The 22600-nt window shown below is 40.3% G+C and overlaps 1 protein-coding gene and 1 pseudogene across 1 annotated transcript; one reads left to right on the top strand and one right to left on the bottom strand.

The window, feature by feature from the left end:
* The first annotated feature begins 9848 nt into the window (after positions 1-9848).
* LOC146652628 (uncharacterized) lies at positions 9849-11434 on the top strand. The gene is made up of 2 exons (XM_085382017.1): positions 9849-9891; positions 10659-11434. Exons 1-2 carry the CDS (start codon positions 9849-9851, stop codon positions 11432-11434), a joined length of 819 nt encoding a protein of 272 aa, XP_085238143.1.
* A 2877-nt stretch (positions 11435-14311) lies between these two features.
* Positions 14312-15226, bottom strand: LOC146652627 (uncharacterized; annotated as a pseudogene).
* Between the last annotated feature and the right edge of the window lie 7374 nt (positions 15227-22600).

The following is a 22600-nucleotide window of genomic DNA, read 5'->3' as shown; positions in this document are numbered from 1 at the left end:
TGAGTTTTGCAACTAAACTGATTTCGCTTCAGGATGCATCTAAAATGCATTCAGGCTGGCTGTGTGGTGTCGTGGAAAAGTGGTACGTGCAAAAACCTTTTTTTGTCTGTCTTTGAGGGTGGGGGAAGACGCTTAATGTTTTTGTAAGTATGACTAATACTTACAAAAGTATTAGTATACTTTGACTTCTAAGGTATATACACACACACACACACACACACACACACACACACAAGAACAACAACATAGAAGAAGAAGAGGGGTATAGTTTACTACACGTCATAAAAACACAATCAATTATCTTCCAACTGCATCTTTCTGTTCTGACTTTAGAGTCCTTGTTTGTTTACTGAACCGTACTTTGGAGTCATACTGTTGTGATACTGGGGAGGAAAGGGTAAGGTGTGAGAGACTAAACCCTCACAAAACTTCAAAAATCATGTGTCATTGTAGATAAACTGATCTACAATGTGTTAGTAAAGAGTGACTTGCACTGCAAATTTGTTAAACCATTGCTTAACGGGCCATTAAGCAATGGTTTAACAAATCTCCTTTAACATTCACAGTGACTAAACCAGCTGTCTTACCAGCTGTTATATTCTTTAAACTTAAAATAAACCCCTGAAATTAGAGTTTGGTGTTTTAAGTCACCTATTAAAAAACACGAGTGAACACTTCTTTCTCTCAGCAGCATTACTGAAGTGACACTTTGATGATGCTTCATATCACAGTCTTTATGATGGAAAAAAACATGCAGATGTCTGCACTGCCACTGTCATGAAAATGTCCAGAGCCAGGGTTCAAGCTTCCTCTTCAGTTATCATTGATCATTAATATGGAGGCCATAGAGCGTGCGCAGTGGGGACCGCGTGGCCCGGAAGTGCCGCTTTTTCAGATGAGCGAACGCGCGTGCATCAGTGTGCATGTGTGCGTCCTCGTACGTGCAAAAGGTGCCCTTTCTGGCCGTCACTGGTGGAGGTGTGGGGGGCATACCTCCCACCCCCAAAGGTGCCCCTTATATTCTTCTATTGTTAAAATATGTTATGAATACATAGAATAAAGACATTTTCCATCACAGTGTTATTGCTCATCAAGTCAAGCTGTAAAACCAAGAGGGTATTTAGAAGTCCTTTGAGAAAATTCTTATACGTATCAGAGCTTTTCTATTGGGATAACAGAGACTTACAGAACGTCAGGTGGTTTTCATGCTAGTTGTAATAGTGAGAAGAGATTAGTAGTATAACTTTGTAATAAAAAATAATATTAATAAAGAAATGGTTTACAAATATGAATGTTTATTTATGTGCAGAAATAAAATGGAAAACAGCAGACTTAAAAATTGCTCAAATTAAAATGTAACGAAAACAAAATTGAGAACTGAATGTGGAAGGAACTAAACAAAACTTAAAGAAGAAACCCGAATCACAAGATCCAACAAATGATCAGGGAAAGATAAAGGAGGACAGGACTTTATATACATCGAGGACTAGTTGAGGTTTAGGATAAACACAGATGAAGACAATATGGGCAGATTGAGAAATAACAGAATAAAAAGTAGGACTAATGCGAGACATGAAAGAAAAGTAAACTTCAAAGTAAAACAGGAAATAAAAAACTGAAGCTAAATTAAAGTGAACAGCAAGTGTAAGCAGGGTTTAAATGACATTTCAACCTCCACATGTCTTCTGCTGGACAGGAACAACTTTTTGTTGTTAAGTTGCAAATATGTTAATAATGTACAAATGTTAGCGGAAATGTTTTTGTAAAATATAAATGTATAACTATATCTTTAATATCTATACCAGGCTTATGTGGGTACATTTAGATATTCACACTTCAATCAATCAATCAGAACTTTATTTGTCACATGCAAGTTGCCCTCCAGTGATCACATTCTGGAAACACACTGGTCTGATTTCATAAAGAAAATAAAGTTTCTATTTACATTTATTTATATAGTTTTAATGGAGGATATAAAGACGTGCTTCTGGATTTGAAACCAAATGTTTGTTATAATAATGGTATCTATCTAATAGTTTATGATAATTAGCACGTCGCTATCAATCTGTTGCATGCAAACACAAAATTAGTCTTTAACTTAAATGCGAGTCCTTTTTGTTAACTTGAACTATGTGACTGGGAAACTGAGAGTAGAGTAGAGGCTGCTGGGATCAGCAGTGGCTGCAGCAGAAGAGGAATGAGCCTTCACAGTGCTGTAGGTCACTGCATCACCTTCATCATCACCACGAACCTGGAAAAGTGACATAACACTGTGACCCTGAAGTGGATAAGCGGTTCGATGGAAGTAGTGGAAGGGCGCTTAGAGATCACATGCTTCTGTGTTCAATACATTATTTTTACTTTCAAAGAAATTGTGGATCAAATATGATGGATTCTTTGTTTGCCCATGCTCAGCCTCGCCACCAACTTCTATGAAGTTCTGTTTTGCAGTTAACAAGTCGCCCATCAAATGTTTTGTAGTTACTCACATGATTGCTGCAGGAGGACTCAGTTAACTATGCTCACATCAGCATAAACAATCCATAAAAACTCTGCATGGTGTAATAGCTGATGTATGGCCCTTGACCTTCAGAGAGGGTTGTGCTCTCTGTGAGCTCTCGTTACTGATGTTACTGAGTAAATAAATACATAAATATAAATATAGTAAATAAATAAATAATACACAAAGACAAAACCTTACCTGAACTTTACAGTTTTTTTTAATTGGTTTGGTACTATTTTCACAACTAAAGTGTGCATTTTCAAATCTCTCAGTACAAAACTCACATTTGATCACATTTGTAACACCACTAGTCATTCTTTCAAATCTGATGTCATGAGTTCATTGTATTTGCACATATTTTCATTCCACTTAATCATTGTTGCAGAACATATGATCATTGTGATATATACTGAGAACATTTGCTTTACTCACCCAAACAAAACAGTAAGATCTTTTTTCAACGTAGTACTTTTACCAATCATTTCATTCAGGAGCAAATAATACAAGGTAAGCGTTTCAAATTGTCCTTGGTGATGAATGAGTGTAACTGAACTGTAAAACTTTACACAGCAAGTATTACACTTATGTTCAGGCATAACAAAAAAAATAAAAAATAAAAAAAATAAAAAATATATATATATATACACATTTACACACACACACACGAAAAAGGGAGAAAAAACAACAAGTCATTTACATAAGCACAATATATTTTTTATTTTATTTTTTATCACTTTTATACAATTAATCAAGCCGGTCATTAACATTGGGCCATAAGTTTTCATCAACATCCCAGTGGATGTCTTCGTTGTTCAGGCACCGTGGGAAAAATCTCCTGGCAAGACGAATCCAGGCTTGACATTGCTCAGCAGTTATATCACCACAAGCTCCACACATGGCTTGAAGAAGGGAGACATGCTCATGGGGATGGCGATCATACACCTTCCACCACCATGTAGAGAAGAATTTCTCAATTGGGTTGAGGAAAGGGGAATATGGTGTGTTTGAAACCATTCCTGAACCAGCTGTGCATGGTGGAAGCTGACATTGTCCCACACAACAACATAGACGATGTCTTCTCCCTGACAGGCCTGCTCCAGTTCATTTAAAAAAAAAATAATCAGGTGTTCAGTGTTGTATGACCCTAGAACTGGTCTACAGCCTACCACACCATCTTCAGATATAGCTGCACACATGAGATGTTCCCCCCACGTTGTCCAGGGACGTGGATGGTAGCCCAATAAGGTTACGTCCTCTGTGTCTAGTTTTTGCTAGATTGAAAGCGGCCTCATCAACAAAAATATACTTGTGATGATTCACAGCAGCGTCCAGCTCCATCACCCTCTGTTACAGTAATTGCATGCCAGTTTAGTGTTGTACCTGAATATATTCTGAACGCAGTTGTTTCACCTGGACATTGTTCCTCTTAAAAGGAACTTACAAATGACCAGACAACAATCAGTCAAGTTGAAAATCCATGGACATAATGAATGATTCATTGATTAAACATTAAGATCGGTTGAATTAAATGACAGAAAAATGTATTACAGTTTTTTCCGATTGCTTAAGCACATTTTTTGTAACTATTGGCTAATTTTGCAAAACTCTTCACACAAATAAGAAAACCTGTCACCCAATAATCAAAACATTGTAGTTCTCTTGCAAAAGCAAACACAGCTAGATTAACTCTTCACACCTTCGTAAAAATGGTGTTTCCGTATCAAACAGTACACACAAGCCATCATCTACTAAGCACACAATGCGCCAACTGCACACTGATGGTATGAATACAAAACACATCTGGCTTTTGCTTTCTCTGTGCACAAGGTAGGCTATGTCAGTTTGAGCTCATACTTCTGTCATAGATCCATAAGCATAGAGGAATCCAAACTTCCAGTACTGGTGTTTATTCAAACACATCAAAACAAACACAAGTGTTTATTTCCAAGTATAGGATTATTTGCAATCGCCATAATGACTATATGGGTTACTTGGTCTGCAGTGAACATGCTTCCTCTGCCCCAGCATCTGGTCATCTAGCAATTCTGTAAAGTAACAATTTCAGTATTTTTACATCAATGGTATTGGTGTGTTTCTCATTGGCATATGGCAGTGCTACAAATCTTTGTGCGAAGTGACTGTACTAACCGATTCTCATTTCAAGATGTCCTTATGGTACTTGCTACAGTGTAGCGGCTCGAGTTAGGCTGGACCCGTTGGCCAGCTACCCTCAGGGTCATTCCATAGTTGATTACATGGTCCACTATTGTAGCTCTACAATTCTATTTCTTACTCTTCCTACCCTTCCTCTCCCCCCCCCCCCCCCTCATCTTCCTCTCCCCCCTCCTCGTCTTCCTCTTGCTCCTTCTTGTCCTTGTCGTCCTCTTCATCCTACTTCTTCACCTCCACGTCCTCTTCCTCGGCCTCCTCTACTTCTCACTCTTTCTGCTCCCTCCATTGTACTCCGCACACACAGCTTACCTGTATTATAGTGCTTAGGCTGATTGCAAAGTGAACTAATTATCTAAGAAAGTTTTGACATGTGAAAGTGTGCCAGACAGTTGGCAAATTAGTGTTAATGATAGCCATACATGTGTATACTTTGCTAGGAGTGTGTTGGAAATTTGGTAATTGAGTGTTGTGCAGTGAGTTGTGCCTACAGTTTTGCAAAGTGTGTGTTACAAAATTGCAAACTGAGTGCAAAGCAGTTTTTGTGCTTTTAGTTTTGCACACTCAGTGAGTGGTTTTGCTATAAGTCTGAATAGTTTTAGAGATTGTGCTACAGGAATCACAGTTAGGGTTTAAGCATTCAGAAAAAACTGTAAACTGAATGATAAGAGATGCAAATCAAAAATTTTATAGTGACAACATTATGAAAGGCAGTAACTGTGAACGAAACATTTATTTAGATGAAACACTTATTTTGTGTAGTGAAAATGATATTTTGTCATTATGTGTATTGTACTAACACAATTGAAAATATGCTGAAATGTTTGAAAAAGGTGCACTTTTGATGATCTGTTGTGATATAAGTACTAAGAGTTTTGAAAATGTACCAGTTGCTTGTGAAAACTGCGCCAAACCAATTAAAAAAAACTGTATTCGTGGTTTTGGTGTAGCTGATGGTAGCGTAGGAAACTTCAGGATCTGCCTACGCAGTGAAGACGAGAAGATACATGGACAACAATGATGAGATGATGATGATGATGATGATGATGATTATTATTATTGTTGTTGTAGCTTATAATAGAAGGTGATCACATGTGGGGTATGAAATGCTTTTTGTTTCAGTCTTTGTGACAGTGGAACTGAATCAGCCTGTTAGAGAAAATGGCCAGATGTGGATGCCCAGATACTTGTACCTCCTCCACCACATCAACATACTCCATATATTTATTATCTTCCGCTTATCTTTACCAGGGTCACAGAGGAGCTGGAGCCTATCCCAGCTATCATAGGGCGAGAGGAGGGGTACAACCCAGAGAGGTCGCCAGTCTTTCGCAGGGGAAACAGAGACAAACAGAGACAAACAGACAATACAGTTTTTGCCCGTTGCTTGAACACTATAAACCCATGCTTAGACTAAAGTAACACAACGTGAAGCTGTTGTTACCATACCTCAAACACATGTACCCCTACCTTAAACAAAAGCGCTGCTTTGCACCCCAGTACCAATTATGCAACACACCTACTCCCTCATGCAACACACATGGTCCTGCATGCTACACTCTATTTCATACATAAGACACTTCGCTCACAAAATGAAATCTCAGGGTGCCATTCGGAAAACACATGTATCCAAAATACAAAACACATCGGGTAATTGCAACCACTCAAATACACACCTGAAGGCACCTACTTGCAAAACCGAACACCAATTAGCCAACTACAAAAAGCCCTCAGCGTAGCCATTCCAAGAACTTTGCAAGCATGGATGGAGGGAGAGCAAGAGGATATTTACCCCGGTGCCTAGCGGGAGAGGACATTGCTTGCGATGTTGATGAGGTCCTGTGGCCAGACCCCAACAGACGGCGGGATCCATGAGCCCACTTATGCACAATTGTCATGGTTTTTTGTGTTTACAGTATAGTGTTTTTTCTATTGCAGTACTATTGTGTTGTTGTTGTTTTATTTGCTGTACCTGTATTCATGGTACTGCAATGTACAGTATTGAGTAGGTCTATTTGCGTTTATGGTTGTTTGGAAATGTGTCTCCTGTAAATGTGCCTTCTGAATAAACAATGGGAATCAAGGACTGCAGTGTTTTATGTACAGCAGACTAGTGTGCTCCCCCTGATCTGTGAGTGTTTGCATATGGTGCAGGTATGTGTCATTTTGTCAACAGAGTTACATTTTGACAAAGGAATGTTAGGTTTTGACAGCAGAGTTTAGGTTTTGGGAGTAGAGTTCCAATTTGGCACAGATGTGAATGGTATATTTCCCAGTGTTGTGTCATGTGTACTTGTGTTTAGGGTTTTGGCACAATGAGCAAAGTTTTGCAAAATGTGTTCAAGCAGTGGGCAAAAACTGTAATATAAGTAAAATCACATCAAACATTTACTTAAATATTTCAAGTGTGAAAGTAGAATATTGTTTCTCATGTTTACATCAGATGAGAAACATGAAAAACTTTTGTGCTTTTACTTTTTCATTTATTCAGGTGACACAAAAACAACAAAGAATCCAGCCAGAAAAACTGAAATAAGCACAAAATCAGAAACAACCCCAACAATGAAGAGTCCTTCAAAAGCAGGACTGAAGATTAAGCTGGTTGCATAAATATCTGTTTATTTTAAATTTATTTGAGCTTTTGAAATGATATGCAAATGAAAACTCACTTTAACTTTGTATATAAATACTTTTAAATACAAATCATATCACAGAAATTTGCACATTTATTAATAAAATGCTGTTACATTTTTAAAAGAAAGGAATTTACACAGAACAGAAAACTGCAACCAAATAATTTTAATAATCACATTTTTTGTGTTTGACAGATTTTTTTGTTTCTTTGAGGTTCATTGTTGTCTCTGTGGGATTAGCAGCGCTTTTAATAACTGCTGCAACAGTCAATATAAGGACAAGACATAAAGGTACATTTAAGATTGAATGATTTTGAATTTTAAAACGAAACTGAAATTGACTTTCTTCTCTCATTTTAGGGAACAAAACTCAGATGGATGAAACCACAGTAAGTACAAATCTCAATAATCCAATATTAAATTAAAACTGACCCATAACTGTGGATGATGATGTAGAAGTGTCTTTGGATAATGGGATTAAATAAACATGAACCAGCTGTCCCTCTCTGAGGGAGTGTTAACAAAAACAAAACTGCCTTCACAGAGACAGTTTTCATCCAGATATAACTGGACTGTGTCTGTTTTCCAGGGACCCAGTTTAAACCCTGCAGAGACTCAGTCTGCTCCTCAAACCAGCTGGGACTCGGTGTGATCACACACTTCACCCAGAGTTTAGACTACTTGTCAAAGTGTGCTCTGTAAATACAAATGTGTGTGACTCACTGTGAGAGCAGACGAGAGATAAGAAAGTTGGACAATGCAAAAATGTGTTTTAGTGCAACTGCAATTTTGTATTTACAGCTCACTTGTTTCAAAATTCCATTTTTTGAATAAATTGTTTGGATGATTGATGTTTGTTTTTTTTAAATAGCCTCATATTTAAATTTGTTTATTAATCTGAAACTTTCACATGTGAAAAACATACAAAAAAAGGAAATAAGGAAGAAGCCAAAGACTTTTTCACTCCACTGTAAATCAAGTAGTTGTAATCTTGAAGGAAGATTTCATGAATGCGGTTTCAGGGTGAAGACAGTGTCCGTCATTATCACGAGTTTGAAGCTGGAAATCAAATGGATTATGTTGAAAGTTGTCAGTTTGTCGGCCCCGAAGGAAAAGACTATTTGTGGAGTAAGATGGATAAAGATGGAAATGTGCTAAACAGTGAAAAGAGTGTGTTGGGAAGATGGAACGAGTACTCTGAGGACCTGATGAATGTAAAAAATGAGAGAAAGAGGAGGATGAATGGTCAGTTAAAAGTGTCCAATGTTGGGGAAGTCCTGACGTGAAGGGAGCTTAGGAGCAGTTACAGCAAAGGCAGCATTAATCTGTTTATCAAACATTAGATTAGAGTAAAAAAAAACACTCCTAGGTTCCTTGCAAAGGTTTTTATTATTATTATTATGAATTCCTAAAGGGCCAAAGTCACAGCGGTCACAGGGACCAAACACAATCACCTCTGTTTTCTGTTCATTTAGGTTAAGGAAGTTAAAAGCCATCCATGCCATCCTCAACATCCTCCAAACAATCTAGCAAACCCTTCAGACGACTCACAGATTCACGTTTCAGTGGCAGGTAAATCTGTGAGTCGTCTGCATAGCAATGGAATGAGATCCCATGTTTTTCAAAAAATTGAACCCATGGGGAGCATATAAATAGAAAAGAGAACTGGACCAAGATTGGACTCCTTGAGGACCCCACAAGAAAGTGAGGCTTCTGAGGACGATGTTTCCCCCAATCTAACAGAAAAACTTTGGCTGGACAGGTAAGATTTAAACCAGTAATAAATATGAAGTAAAAAGTTTTGATCACAAATGGGATTTTTCCAAAACTAAGCTTGCTTAATAGTTCTGAACTGTTACTGTAAAGTTTATAATAAAGTCATAATAACCTGATATTTAGAATCTCCATATATCATTTCCTTTATGCTTATATGTTGTCAAACAATGGCAGTAAGAAACATAGTGTTAAAATAGCTCTATATAGCATTATCTAATCTTGAGAAGAGGTCAAAGGTCAGTTATGGTGTCTTGCTATATGCTATGAGACAAACATAGCACAGTTTTAAGTATCATAGTTTCTAGGCTCTAAGGCTTTGTCAGTTTAATAGTGAGCTTTACAAGATTGATTTTCGTGCTAAAAGCTGGCACAGAACTAAGTTCGCTTATGACCACTAGAGCTGGAAACAACCTCAAGCAATCCTAAGGCTAATCAGCACGGCTAGCATTGTTAAATGTTGTCATTGCTAACATATAGCTGTTTAACAGCATAGTGAGTAGCGAGAACGCTAAGTTATTGTTAGCTTTTAAAAGAAAAATGTTGGCAACCGTAACCATGGCCTGCGGAGGGTATATAAATGCTGCACAAGGTTCCATTCGTCCCTTTACACTTGCTATTGGACTTGTTTTGACCTGCTCCAACCTCAGCCTGTGGAAAGTTAAGTTTTCGGGAAAATATTTACTGAAAGCGGATTTGACTTGCTCGCCACAACAAGTACTTCATCTTTGGATTGTTTGTACTTGTTTTTCATACAGCAAAGCCTGAAGATGGCTCGTCGTGGACTCGACAGCCCCCTGGACTTCGCTGCAGGTACTTTTAACATTTCTTCAGTTATTTTAAGAGCTACTAAATGACTGTAATAATTTAATAAGTTCCAGTGTGAATATCAAGTTTTAATGTTATCAAAATATGCTTATTCCAAGATTTTTCCCCGTAAATTGTTTGTATGCTTTAAATTTTCCGGGAGAGGTGTAGAAATTATTAACGACTGGTGTATGAATTTGAAAAAAAAGGTGTTACTTTGATTTGAAGGCTTCAAATTTGACACTTTTTTAATGATTTGGTTAAAAATAGCTTAACGGACTAAAATTTGTAAAATGCCCCAAAATCAGTCTCTGTGGTAACAGCATCTTCAGCATGTCATGACGTCAGAACACACAGGTGTAAACACACCAGATCCCGGTCCCTTCCTAACATCCTGTTCTTCTTGGATCAAAGGCTTTATTGAAATAAACTATAACTTTTCCCCTGCTACAAAACATGATAATAAAAAATAACAAAAATAAATGAATATAAAAAAGAATATGAAAACAGTAATCATAGTACAGTAGTAATAATGGTATCCTTATGTTATGCCACTACTATATCTTATTATATAGCAGTTAATGATGTGAACTTAGTTGACTTAGCTGTTTTTTGCTTGCATGAACAAGTAGAAGTGTCATTCAGTCTGACATAAATGTAGCCTAAAATGCTTTTCTCTCATCGTCTGCTCAAACTAACAGATGTAGCTCTGTTCCTTTAGCACTTGATGTTTATTACATTCTTAATGTTATTTTAAACTTGTTTCCTCACAGGTCGTCTCGACTACGTGGTTGAGCGTCCTGCAGAAGAAGGCCTTCCAGAGGTCATCAGGATCCTGGATGACTCTGATACCGAGCGTGTCAGTGAAGGTGAGTATGGTGAGTATATCCCTCTCCCATCCTCACCCTCTTCTCCTGAAGCACAGGATCCTGATGACAGTGAAGAGGAAGGTGAGTACCCTCCCTACATACCTGAGGACGTCGAAGAGGTGAGTGAAGACACTGACAATTCCTCTGACTGGAACAACTCAGAAGAGTGGGCCGATTGGCCTAGTGACGACTCGGGGTATGACACCATGGATGAGAGAGCTGATTCCCCTCTCATCCAGGAGCTCCCTCCAGAGCCGTTTTGGCACGATTGGCAACATCCTATTGCTCCAGGTGCTGCCCCATTCGCCATGCCGCCTTTCGGCCAGGCCAACGCCCCACTCTTCCCGGTTGGTGATCCTTTAGCTTCTCCTGCTTCCTCTGCTCCTCCCTCAGCTGCTTCCTCTCCTGCTCCCTTAGCTGCTTCCTCCCCTGCTCCCTCAGCTCCTTCCTCTCCTGCTCCTTCTTCCGCTACTCTCTCAGCTTCTCCTTCAACCTCAGCTCTCACCTCCTCAGCAAAGAGAAGCGGAGACGACACCTGCACTGATGAGGTAAGTGCAAAGAGGTGCAAGGTAAGTGATGACACGTTTTATGGCCCTTCAACATCCTCGGGTTCTGTTGGTGTCAGACGCTTCTGGGAAAGGCCTTTTAACCTTTCACTTGATGACAGCGACTCTGACTAGATTATGTTAGAACTTGTTTTTAAGCTTTAAATGTTTAAGTTGGCCTTTGCAGTGTTTGTAAATGACTAACATTTTTTTCTCAAGCTCTAGCTCACCATGCAGGACAAAGGTAAGTCCGTACTTAATGTCAACACAAATAAGTAGAAAAGGTTTAAAATGATGTCGTGAACTGACTGTAGTCTCTTGTTTTTACATAAGGTATAGCCTGTGGCTCAGGGATCAGAGGTAAGGTAAAAACACATAACAGAAGAAAAGTAAAGTGAACAACTCTGTGATCTGTGAATTCATGCTTTTCTCTTTGTCTTTTTGTCTTCAGGTGCTTTACACTTGTCCTCTCCCAGCATTCAGCACTTCAGACACTCAACGCCCAGGACGGAGCTAACACAGAGAGATACTCCACCCAGAAGACAGCCTTACCCCAACCCGATGAGAAGGATGGATGACCAAATGACAAACTGGAGAGTGGTGCTGTGTTCCAGCTATGTAAGTTATCACCTCACATTGGCTACAAACTGTCTTGAAGACTAAATCCTTCCAATAGCTGGTGTAAATCATCGTCCTACAGTACTGTAGGTTTAAGTTTAGTTATAGTTATTGTGTGTATATGTTGAGTTTAAAATTGCATTTTAACAACATGCTGCAGCTACCAACAATGGAAATGCTGTTTTGTGTTAAAATGACGTCTTTCTCGTGTTATTGCTTTGCAGGGCAGCTGAGAGTGGACAGAGCTGCACAGAGGACCAAAGATCCACTCTCAGCACTTCATACCTGACTGGCCACAGCACCACCCCTCTTCACCCAGGGTGAGGAGGGCCCTGACCCCACCTGCACAGAGGGAGTTGTGAACATGCACTTCTGTGTCGGTGGGTTTAGGAGCCTCCTCACACTCACACGGATGAAGACTGTCACTGGAAGATGTCTCCATTGCATCAGCAGGACGTAAGCATTTGTATAATATTACAGTTTGTGATGTTTTATACATGTTTTTATTGCTTCACTTCAAACTAGGAGATATAAAATAAACCAGTTTTCATAATATTTTCTGTGTATTTAGTTGTTTTCTTAATAAGTTATTTGGAACATCATTGCAACCTGTCAGCTTTTTATTGGGGATTTATAAAGTTGCTGGTGGCTCAAGTGTGTACAGTGGGGTGTTGTTTTTGTCACATGGTAAAAGTGACCTCATAGGGAGCAAAAAGAACAACTGAACAATTTGGGGATTCACAGACTTTGGTAATCATTAAAAGATGAAGAAAAATAGTTTTATGTGATCAGTTTTAAGTAGTGAGCAGCAATTTAATCAAATGCTGGGATGAAATGGGACAAAAGGGTCATGTGACAGCCACATTAGTTCCCTTCCCTCGTTTAACAATGTGTAAGCAGACTGCTTTAACCTGCAATTTACTGCATGTTATTAGGCTGCATGGTACAACCACAGTCTGCTAACCACCTGTGGTGAGCGAAGGTTTTGAGGCATTGTTCGAACTACTGATGAAGCTTTATCAATGCTTGTTAAGTTTCCCAACCACATTTCATCCCGATGGTCCAAGGCTTACATCTTTATGCTCACAAACGTGCTTCTGTAATTAACCAGTAACAAATGTATTACTTTAAGTTACAGTGTGAGGGGCACTGATGAACATAAATTAGATTTAACTTGATTATGTGTTTAGGTCAAGAGACACAGACCTTCATCTGTAAGAGGCTTTTCTTAAATGTCTGATCACGATGTTTGTGTTTGTCTGCAGCATCACTGCAGCAGAGAGGGTATAACACAAGGCCACAGTCACGTGGGATTCTGTCCTGCTATTAAGTGAATAAAATACTGAAACTCTGGCAGTAGACTGGAGCGAGGCAAAGAGTATGTAAAGGGACAATAAGAGGAAATGATGGGAGAAAAAAAAAAAACATACATGTCTGAGAAACAAAGGAAGAAGAAAAATAAAAAAAATGGTGGAAAAAAGGATTAGAGCCTAAATTCTAAAGCTGCAGCTTTGCATGCTGGCAGCTCCAAGATCTCACTGACATGTAATCATAGACTGAATAAACATAGGCCAGTGTGATGTCATTGATTTGTAGACTTTAATTTGTAACAAAGGGCAACCTCTGGGTACACACGACACAACACTGGGAAATATACCATTCACATCTGTGCCAAATTGAAACTCTCAAAACCTAAACTCTGCTGTCAAAACCTAACATTCCTTTGTCAAAATGTAACTGTTGACAAAATGACACATACTTGCATCATATGCAAACACTTACAGATCAGGGGGAGCACACTATTCTACTTTATATAAAACACTGCAGTCTTTCATTGTTTATTCAGAAGGCATATTTTCAGGAGACACATTTTCAAACAACCAAAACAACAAATAGGCCTACTCAGTATTGTACATTGCAGTACCATGAGAATGGGTGAATGACTGAATGTAGTGTAAAGCACTTTGGGGTCTTTAGGGACTGAGTAAAGCGCTATACAAATGCAGGCCATTTACCATGAATTCAGAGAAAGCAAAAAAAACAAAAAACACCATAATACAGTAATAGAAAAAACACCATACTGTAAACACAAAAAATCATGACAATTGTGCATACGTGGGCTCATGGATCCCGCCGTCTGTTGGCGTCTGGCCACAGGACCTCATCGACATCGCAAGCAATGTCTTCTCTCGCTAGGCACCGGGGAAAATATCCTCTTGCATGTCGAAACCATCCATGGATTGCTGTCACCTGAATGTCGCCGCAGGCCTGTTCCATTGCCTGCAGAAGAGGCATGCGGGCATGTGGTTGGCGGTCATATACACGCCATCTCCAAGCCGAAAAAAATTCCTGTATAGGGTTTAAAAATGGTGAGTAAGGGGCAAGTATACCACTTCAAGTTGGTTGTGGTTGGAGAACCAGGCCTGGACCAGAGCAGCCTGATGGAAACAAACCTGGGCTGATCTGGTCTGTTCTGTACAACTATGTTATGGAGAGCATCTAGAAATGTGAGTATATGTTGGCTGTTGTATGGACCTAGTTTTGCATGATGATGCAGAAGCCCTCGAAGGCTTATGGCGGCACACAATGTGACATTTCCCCTGCGCTGCCCTGGGACGTGCACAATTGCCTTTGACCAATGACATTACGACCCCGTCGTCTTGTTTTGCACAGGTCGAATCCAGCTTCATCAATGAAAATGAATTCATGAGGCTGTGCAGCTCCATCCATGGCCAAGAGAACATATTACTGTACTACAGTGCTACACATACAGAACCCCATCACACAGGTACCTGTGTAGCTCTCAGAATGGATCCATGTGGTACTGATATGGTACATATTCAGCTGCTACTGGATTTCACCAATACTGTATTGTACATTTAAAGGACAGTTACACTTACCCGTACATATTCAGCTCAAAGTCCTTTGACCCTGTCACTGTTCCTCTCAAATGGGACTCTGTAGAGCTGCTTCATGGTGATGCTGTGTTTTCCCAAGATGCGTCTGATGGTGGTGATGCTCACATGGTTTATGCTGTTGAACACTTGCCTGTCTGCAAGTATTTGCTTTCGTAGCTGGTGGAGACGGATGGCATTGTCTGCCCTCACTAGGTCCACAACGGCAAGTTCCTGCTGTTGTGTGAACAGGCGTTGGCGTCCTCCCCCAGAAGGTCTTCGAGTCAGTCTAGAGAAATACAACCACATATTGTCATCGCTTTGCTTATTTTTCTTACAGTACTTTACTGTATGTACTGTGTCATCCACTGTACTTCAATATAAGTAATCATGCTATGTTTCACAGAAACTACCACTTTGGCTGCAAAAGGAGCCTTAGCACCCTGCAATACCCTGTACACTTGATATGGTAATGGTATATACTGTAGAACAGTGCTATAAAAACCATCTGAGTGGAGTAGAAGGTAGAGAGGTGAAGACAGACCTGTTTTCTAGTCGGAATGTTCTTATTACAGATGCCACTGTGAAGCGGCTTAGATGTGGGTGGACTCTCTGCCCAGCTTCCCTCATAGTCAGGCCATGGTTGATGACATGGTCCACCAAAGTTGCTCTTATATCATCAGAAATATGGGTCCGTGCATGGCCTCTTCGACCTCGACCTCCTCCTCCTCCTCCTCTTGCTCTCCCTCCATCCATGCTTGCAAAGTTCTTGAATTGGCTAAACTGAGGGCTTTTTGTAGTTGGCTAATTGGTGTTCAGTTTTACAAGTAAGTGCCTTCAGGTGTGTATTTGAGTGGTTGCAATTACCCGATGTGTTTTGTATTTTGGGTACATGTGTTTTCCAAATGGCACCCTGAAATTTCATTTTGTGAACAAAGTGTCTTATGTATGAAATAGAGTGTAGCATGCAGGACCATGTGTGTTGCATAAAGGAGTAAGTGTGTTGCATAATTGGGTGGATGCCGTAGGCATCCACACTATTGAGATCCTGTTTCTCTTTATTCTTTATCCTTTATTATTCTAGTTGCTCCGTTTCTTTGCCGCTTAACTACTCCCTCAGTTTTCAGCCGATTTTTACCATTCAAACTCTAAACTGTTCTGCTATTTCTGCTTTCGACTGCTATATCTTTTGGTACTTATTACTATTATACTTTTTAAAATATTACACTTTTTTCCTTTAATTTGTCCCATTGAAATGAATGGGAAACTTCTACAATTCTGCTAAAACTTGCTTGTCTTTGAAACTTAACTACTTCCTCATACTTTCACCTAGAAACTCCATTCAAACTTTAAAACGTTCTCAGATGATTGGGCTATTCCTGTGTGATTCAGCTTTTTCATATCTGTTACCGTTTTCATGTAATGACTCTTTAAGTTTTCAGTTACAACTTTGTGATTTTTCAGAAAATACATGTGTTGCTATGGTTGCTATGCAATTAACTCCCACTGCACACTCGTCCGTTCTGAATTTTCTCTTCATGTCTGAACAACTCCTTGCTACTCGCTCAATTTCCACTCAACTTCCACAAATTATACATCAAAACGTAGGTATTTTTGCTGGCTTTAAGACAGTGTCACTATAATTATTGTGAGAGTTACGTTTTTTTCACAATTTGCCTCGAAGTGACACATGGTCTAAAAACTCCCCATTCAAAGTCTATGGGGAGGTTGTGAAACTCAGAGCTGAAATACTGAAACTGAAGGCATTTTCAAATCGTCATATCTCCTTAACGAAGCAAAGTTAAGACATGAGGCTTGTCCCTGTATATCTTCAGACACTCCTGACACTCACAATTCAAGAATTATTTTCTCACCTATTACCGTTCTGAGATGAGTTAGACTTGTTTGAGGGGTGGAAATCTGTCCTCCTCTCATTTTTCAAATTCCGAAAATGAAGCCGTTTCTTCTCTCGTCATATCTCCGCGACGGAGATACAAAGAGCTATGTAAATCGCAGTCAAAGTACACCAAAGTCCGCTGATTCACCCAGTGCAAGAATTATGCTTCTATCCCACCTAGTTTTTGAGTTACACGACGTTTTGTAACTCCAAAAAACGGCGTTTTTCGCGTCTCACCGCGATCTAATTCTGACTCCTCATCACCCTTTTTTTCAAAGCGCCCGCCCCCTTAGAGGTGGCGCGATTGGTAATGACACCGCTCTTCAGACCAGAGGTCGTGGGTTCGATTCCACCTTGGCCCACATGTTTTTTTTTTAACTACAAATTTATACACTATCACAGACCGGTAATTCATATTGATAATTTATTACAATTCTGCAAAGTTTAATGATTTTAGCAGCTTTTCTAATATGGACCTCAGATTCTGGTTAACAGTCTATGGCAGAAATACATACAAGTACACAGCCTGATGAAGCAGACAGAAGCAGTACCTCTGATTGGTTCCGCAGTTTCACCTCTTATCAGCACAAATCTCACCCTCTTCTGCTGTTTTCACCTCTTTTCTGCTAATTTGAGCTTCTGTTCCACAGTGCACTCAGCCTCTTCTGCTGTTTTCATTAGAATTTTAAGCTTTTCCACCTTTTTTCAGTTACGTGAGAACCAGTTTGGCTCAATGAGTAGCTGAAAAATATCAGCCTCTTCTGCTGTTTTAGCAGGATTTCAGAGTTCAGCTTTTTCACTTGTTTTAAGCACAAATTTCAGTTTCTTTACCTCATTTCACAACAAAGTTCTTCCTCTTCACCTCTTTTCTGCTAATTTGAGCTGCTGCTCCACAGTGCACATTTTCCCTCTCATCATATCTTTGCTTGTGACCAGAACTCATTTGGCTCAGAGGGTAGGGCATCTGTCGTGAGACCCGGTGGCAGAGGTTCGAATCCTACCTGTGACAGCTGCTACACATGTTCACTGCTTGCATGCGCTCTGCTTTCTTGACACTCTCCAGTGTGTCATTACACATACAGCCATCTTCAGCAAGCACTTCTGCTTCTACACTTCTTTTCAACTCGGCTTTTTGCTTCTTTACCTCTTTTCAGCAGAAATTATTCCTCTTCACCTCTTTTCTGCTAATTAGAGCTCCTGCTCCACAGTGCACTTAGCCTCTTCTGCTGTTTTCATTAGAATTTTAAGCTTTTCCACCTTTTTTCAGTTACGTGAGAACCAGTTTGGCTCAGTGAGTAGCTGAAAAATATCAGCCTCTACTACTGTTTTAGCAGGATTTCAGAGTTCAGCTTTTTCACTTGTTTTAAGCACAAATTTCAGTTTCTTTACCTCATTTCACAACAAAGTTCTTCCTCTTCACCTCTTTTCTGCTAATTTGAGCTTCTGCTCCACAGTGCACATTTTCTCTCTCATCATATATTTGCTTGAGACCAGAACTCATTTGGCTCAGAGGGTAGGGCAGCTGCCGTGAGACCCGGGGGCAGAGTTTCGAATCCTACCTGTGACAGTTGCTACACATGTTCCCTGCTTGCATGCGCTCTGCTTTCTTGACACTCTCCAGTGTGTCATTACACATACAGCCATCTTCAGCAAGCACTTCTACACCTCTTTTCAACTCATCTTTTTGCTTCTTTACCTCTTTTCAGCAGAACTTCTTCTGATTCACCTCTTTTCTGCTAAATGTTTAGCCTTTTCACCTCTTATTAGCACAATACTAAGCAGCTTCTGCTAATTTCACCAGAATTGTCAGTCTCTCCACCTCTTCTTTGTAAGAATCAGTTTGGTCCAGTAAGGTGAGACGCCGCCTATAGATCAGAAAGGCCAGGTTCGAATCTCGCTCAGGGCAATGTTTTTTGTTTTTTCAACTTTTTCTGCTTTTTTCAGCAGAAATCTTCAGCGTAAGGCATCCACACAGCATTTTCGCAGGAAATGCAATTTTTTCTAGTTGCAACTAGGGTGCAAAGCAGCGCTTTTGTTTAAGGTAGGGGTACATGTGTTTGAGGTATGGTAACAAAAACTTCAAGTTGTGTTACTTTAGTCTAAGCATGGGTTTGTAGTGTTCAAGCAACGGACAAAAACTGTAATATCTCAAAAAGTATGAAAGGTATGACCACCAAAAGATATAGCTGGCATTAGCACAGGGAGCAGAACAGATTCAAGTTTAAATGGTGGAAATCGGCTGAAAACGGAGGGAGTAGTTAACCAGCAAAGGTCGGAGCAACTAGAATAAGGTAGAATAAAGTTTAAAGAGAAACAGGATCTCAATAGTGTGAATTCACACAATAAACAGAGGAGACAGTTTTCTGGTTGTATGAGTCTCAAACATACTGGTGCCAGTCTGAGTACATATACTGGGTAAGTGACCTGGAAACTTACTGGAAGGTGACTCTAACGCATGATAGGTGGAGCAACATGTGAAACCACAGCCCCTAAATGTTTGTTTACACTGTCTTCTTGAAATATCTACTTGTGTGATTGTGTCTTAAAAATGTTCTGTGTCTTTAAAACAGAGAAACCTCTGCTTTTATATGAACTTTTCAGACGACTAAAAAGGACGATAACTAAAAGGTGTTTCTCGTAGTTCTGTCAGTCTGTGATAAATATCTTATAAAAATCATTGATGTGTCACAGCTGTGGCTGTCAAAAATGATCTTAAATAAATACAATGAACTTTGCAAATTCTTCTTTAAGCTGACTGTCCAGAGATAAGCTATCAAACCTGTGATCGATCAATATGCCAGATCTACAAGTTTTTTAACTGAAGGAAAAAAGTGTGTGACTGAGGAAAGTTAGTTTTGCAAAACACCCCAAAAACACATTTTCAAGAAAATGATAAAAGGAATCTTGAGTCTATGTAAACCTGTTTAGAGCAGATGGTTTACTTTATTTTTACAAACATATAAACTTCATAGAAAAAGTAAGGAAACTTATATTTGGACAATCAGTTCTTTGCTGTCGCACTTCTTGGCAAAAAATCTTATGCTACTGGAAAGTGTTGGGTCTGCGCTTCCACAGGCCCCGCTGCTTTAGAGACTTATTCCCGTTAATGAAACAAGACGAACAGCTCAACCGGTTTTTCACATGCTAGCAAGGGAAGGATCTCAGAGCAGCCCCTCTGCCCTCGGTGTCAGACCACTACGAAGAACCATCACGCCACAGCAGCCTTTTATTTCTGTGACACACAGTTTACACAAACACCCATTATAAAAAAAAACCTGTGGTTATAAAAGATAAGGCACTTTCATGTATACTTTCAGTTATCTCCTAAAAGCAGGAAAAGTTGATTTCAATCAATAAGAGACCCTCTGACTGAACTGTGCTTTATTTTAGGTCCCCTTCAGATATGCGATAACATGCTAAATGAAATATAACTCTCCAAATGATGCTATAATTGACTCTTGCACACAGGATGTAGGGAAGAAAAGTATTTAAACTTCAGTTTCACGTGGTTATTGCTTCAAGAACGTAAAATATGATTTTGTGAGTTTGAAAACACATAACATTGTGTGCTAAAATCCTTCAATTCAGAGCCTGGAGACATGCTTACAGCTGAGTTTTACTAAAGACATTGCCCATATTAGGAAAGAGACATGTGTTTGGCTTCACTGATTATGTAATTTTCTGGCCCTCTTTCAATGTGACAAATCAAATACAGTCCACTCCGGAGCTGCAGACATTTCACAACTCAGAAACCACAACCGAAAAAAAATCTGCTTGATTTATTTATGCACTTTGTAAAAGACATGATCCACTTTGTCTGACTTTCATTATCTGTATCATTATTATATTATATGTAAACAAGGAAAGCTTTCCCCTCATAGACATAGAAGTACTCCTGATAATTTTATCACAGCTGTGGTAATGTAAGCCACAGCTGGCCAAACAACATGCTAACATGTGAAAAGGAGAATCCACGTCTTCATACACTGAACAAAAATATAAACGCAACACTTTTGTTTTTGCTCCTATTCCCCATGGGATGGACGTAGAGACCTAAAATTCATTCCAGATACACAATATAACCATCCCTCCCAAACAGTGGTCACAAATCAGTCCAAATGTGTGGTAGTGGGCACATCTGCTATATTGAGATAATCCATCCCACCTCACAGGTGTGCCACATCAGGATGCTGATCTGACATCATGAGTAGTGCACAGGTGTACCTCAGACTGCCCACAACAAAAGGCCACCCTGGAATGTGCAGTTTTGTCTCACAGCAAAATGCCACAGATGCCACAAGCAATGAGGGAGCGTGCAATTGGCATGCTGACAGCAGGAATGTCAACCAGATCTGTCGCCCGTGCATTGAATGTTCATTTCTCAACCATAAGCCGTCTCCACAGGCGTTTCAGAGAATATGGCAGCACATCCAACCGGCCTCACAACCGCAGACCTCGTGTAACCACACCAGCCCAGGACCTCCACATCCAGCAGGTTCACCTCCAAGATCGTCTGAGACCAGCCACCCAGACAGCTGCTGGAACAATTGGTTTGCACAACCAAACAATTTCTGCACAAACTGTCAGAAACCGTCTCAGGGACGCTCAACTGCATGCCCGTCGTCCTCATCGGGGTCTTGACCTGACTCCAGCTCGTCGCCGTAGCAGACTTGTGTGGGCAAATGCTCACATTCGATGGCGTCTGGCACGTTGGAGAGGTGTGCGCTTCACGGATGAATCATGGTTCACATTGTTCAGGGCAGATGGCAGCTGAGAATGTCCCAGTTCTTGCATGGCCAGCATACTCACCGGACATGTCACCCATTGAGCATGTTCGGGATGTGCTTGACCGGCGTATACGACAGCGTGTACCAGTTCCCACGAATATCCAACAACCTCGCACAGCCATTGAAGTGGAGTGGACCAACATTCCACAGGCCACAATTGACAATCTGATAGACTCCATGCGACGATGTGTTGCACTGCATGAGGCAAATGGTGGTCACACCAGATACTGACCGGTTCTGGGTCCCCAGACCCCCAATAGCGCAAAAAACTGCACATTCCAGGGTGGCCTTTTGTTGTGGGCAGTCTGAGGTACACCTGTGCACTACTCATGATGTCAGATCAGCATCCTGATGTGGCACACCTGCGAGGTGGGGTGGATTATCTCAATATAGCAGATGTGCCCACTACCACACATTTGGACTGATTTGTGACCACTGTTTGGGAGGGATGGTTATATTGTGTATCTGGAATGAATTTTAGGTCTCTACGTCCATCCCATGGGGAATGGGAGCAGTAACAAAGGTGTTGCGTTTATATTTTTGTTGAGTGTATATAAATTAAAGTTGAAAATAAAATAACTGTACAACAAAATACACAATACACAATATAGAACTATATAAGAATGTATGAAGAAATCTAAATATAAATAAATATATACACAATAACAGCAGCTGTACAAGTATTAACCGGAAATGAAGAATATAGTGACCAGTGTTGTGCAAAACCAAAGTCCAGAAAGTCCAGTGTGTGTGTAAGAACCACATGTGTGGGTCAGTACTGTGTGGTGGTGTGATTGAGAGACCGTATCGCCTGCGGGAAGAAGCTCCTCCTCAGTCTCTCTGTGTTGGTCTTCAGGGAGCGGAATCGCTTTCCTGACCTCAACAGAGAGAACAGTCTGTTGTTGGGATGGCTGAGGTCCTTCACCATCTTCCTGGCCTTGGTCCAGCACCGCCTGCTGTAGATTGAGTGCAGGTCAGGGAGCTCGGAGCGGATGGTGCGCTCAGCTGACCGCACAACCCTCTGTAGAGCTCATCTGTCCTGCATGGTGCTGTTCCCGAACCAGGTTAAGATGTTTCCCGCCAGGATGCTCTCTATGGTGCACGA

The sequence above is a fragment of the Rhamphochromis longiceps genome, linkage group LG15 (genome assembly GCF_057381845.1).
Source record: "Rhamphochromis longiceps isolate RC_006_pf linkage group LG15, R_longiceps_female_GT1.1, whole genome shotgun sequence".
Classification (NCBI taxonomy): domain Eukaryota; kingdom Metazoa; phylum Chordata; class Actinopteri; order Cichliformes; family Cichlidae; genus Rhamphochromis; species Rhamphochromis longiceps.
This window is presented reverse-complemented; position numbering and strand designations above follow the sequence as displayed.

Coding starts and splice junctions, on each gene's coding strand:
- LOC146652628 (XM_085382017.1), top strand. CDS start 9,849: ATGGCTCGTCGTGGACTCGACAGCCCCCTGGACTTCGCTGCAG. Junction 9,892..10,658: donor CCCCCTGGACTTCGCTGCAG/GTACTTTTAACA, acceptor GTTTCCTCACAG/GTCGTCTCGACTACGTGGTT.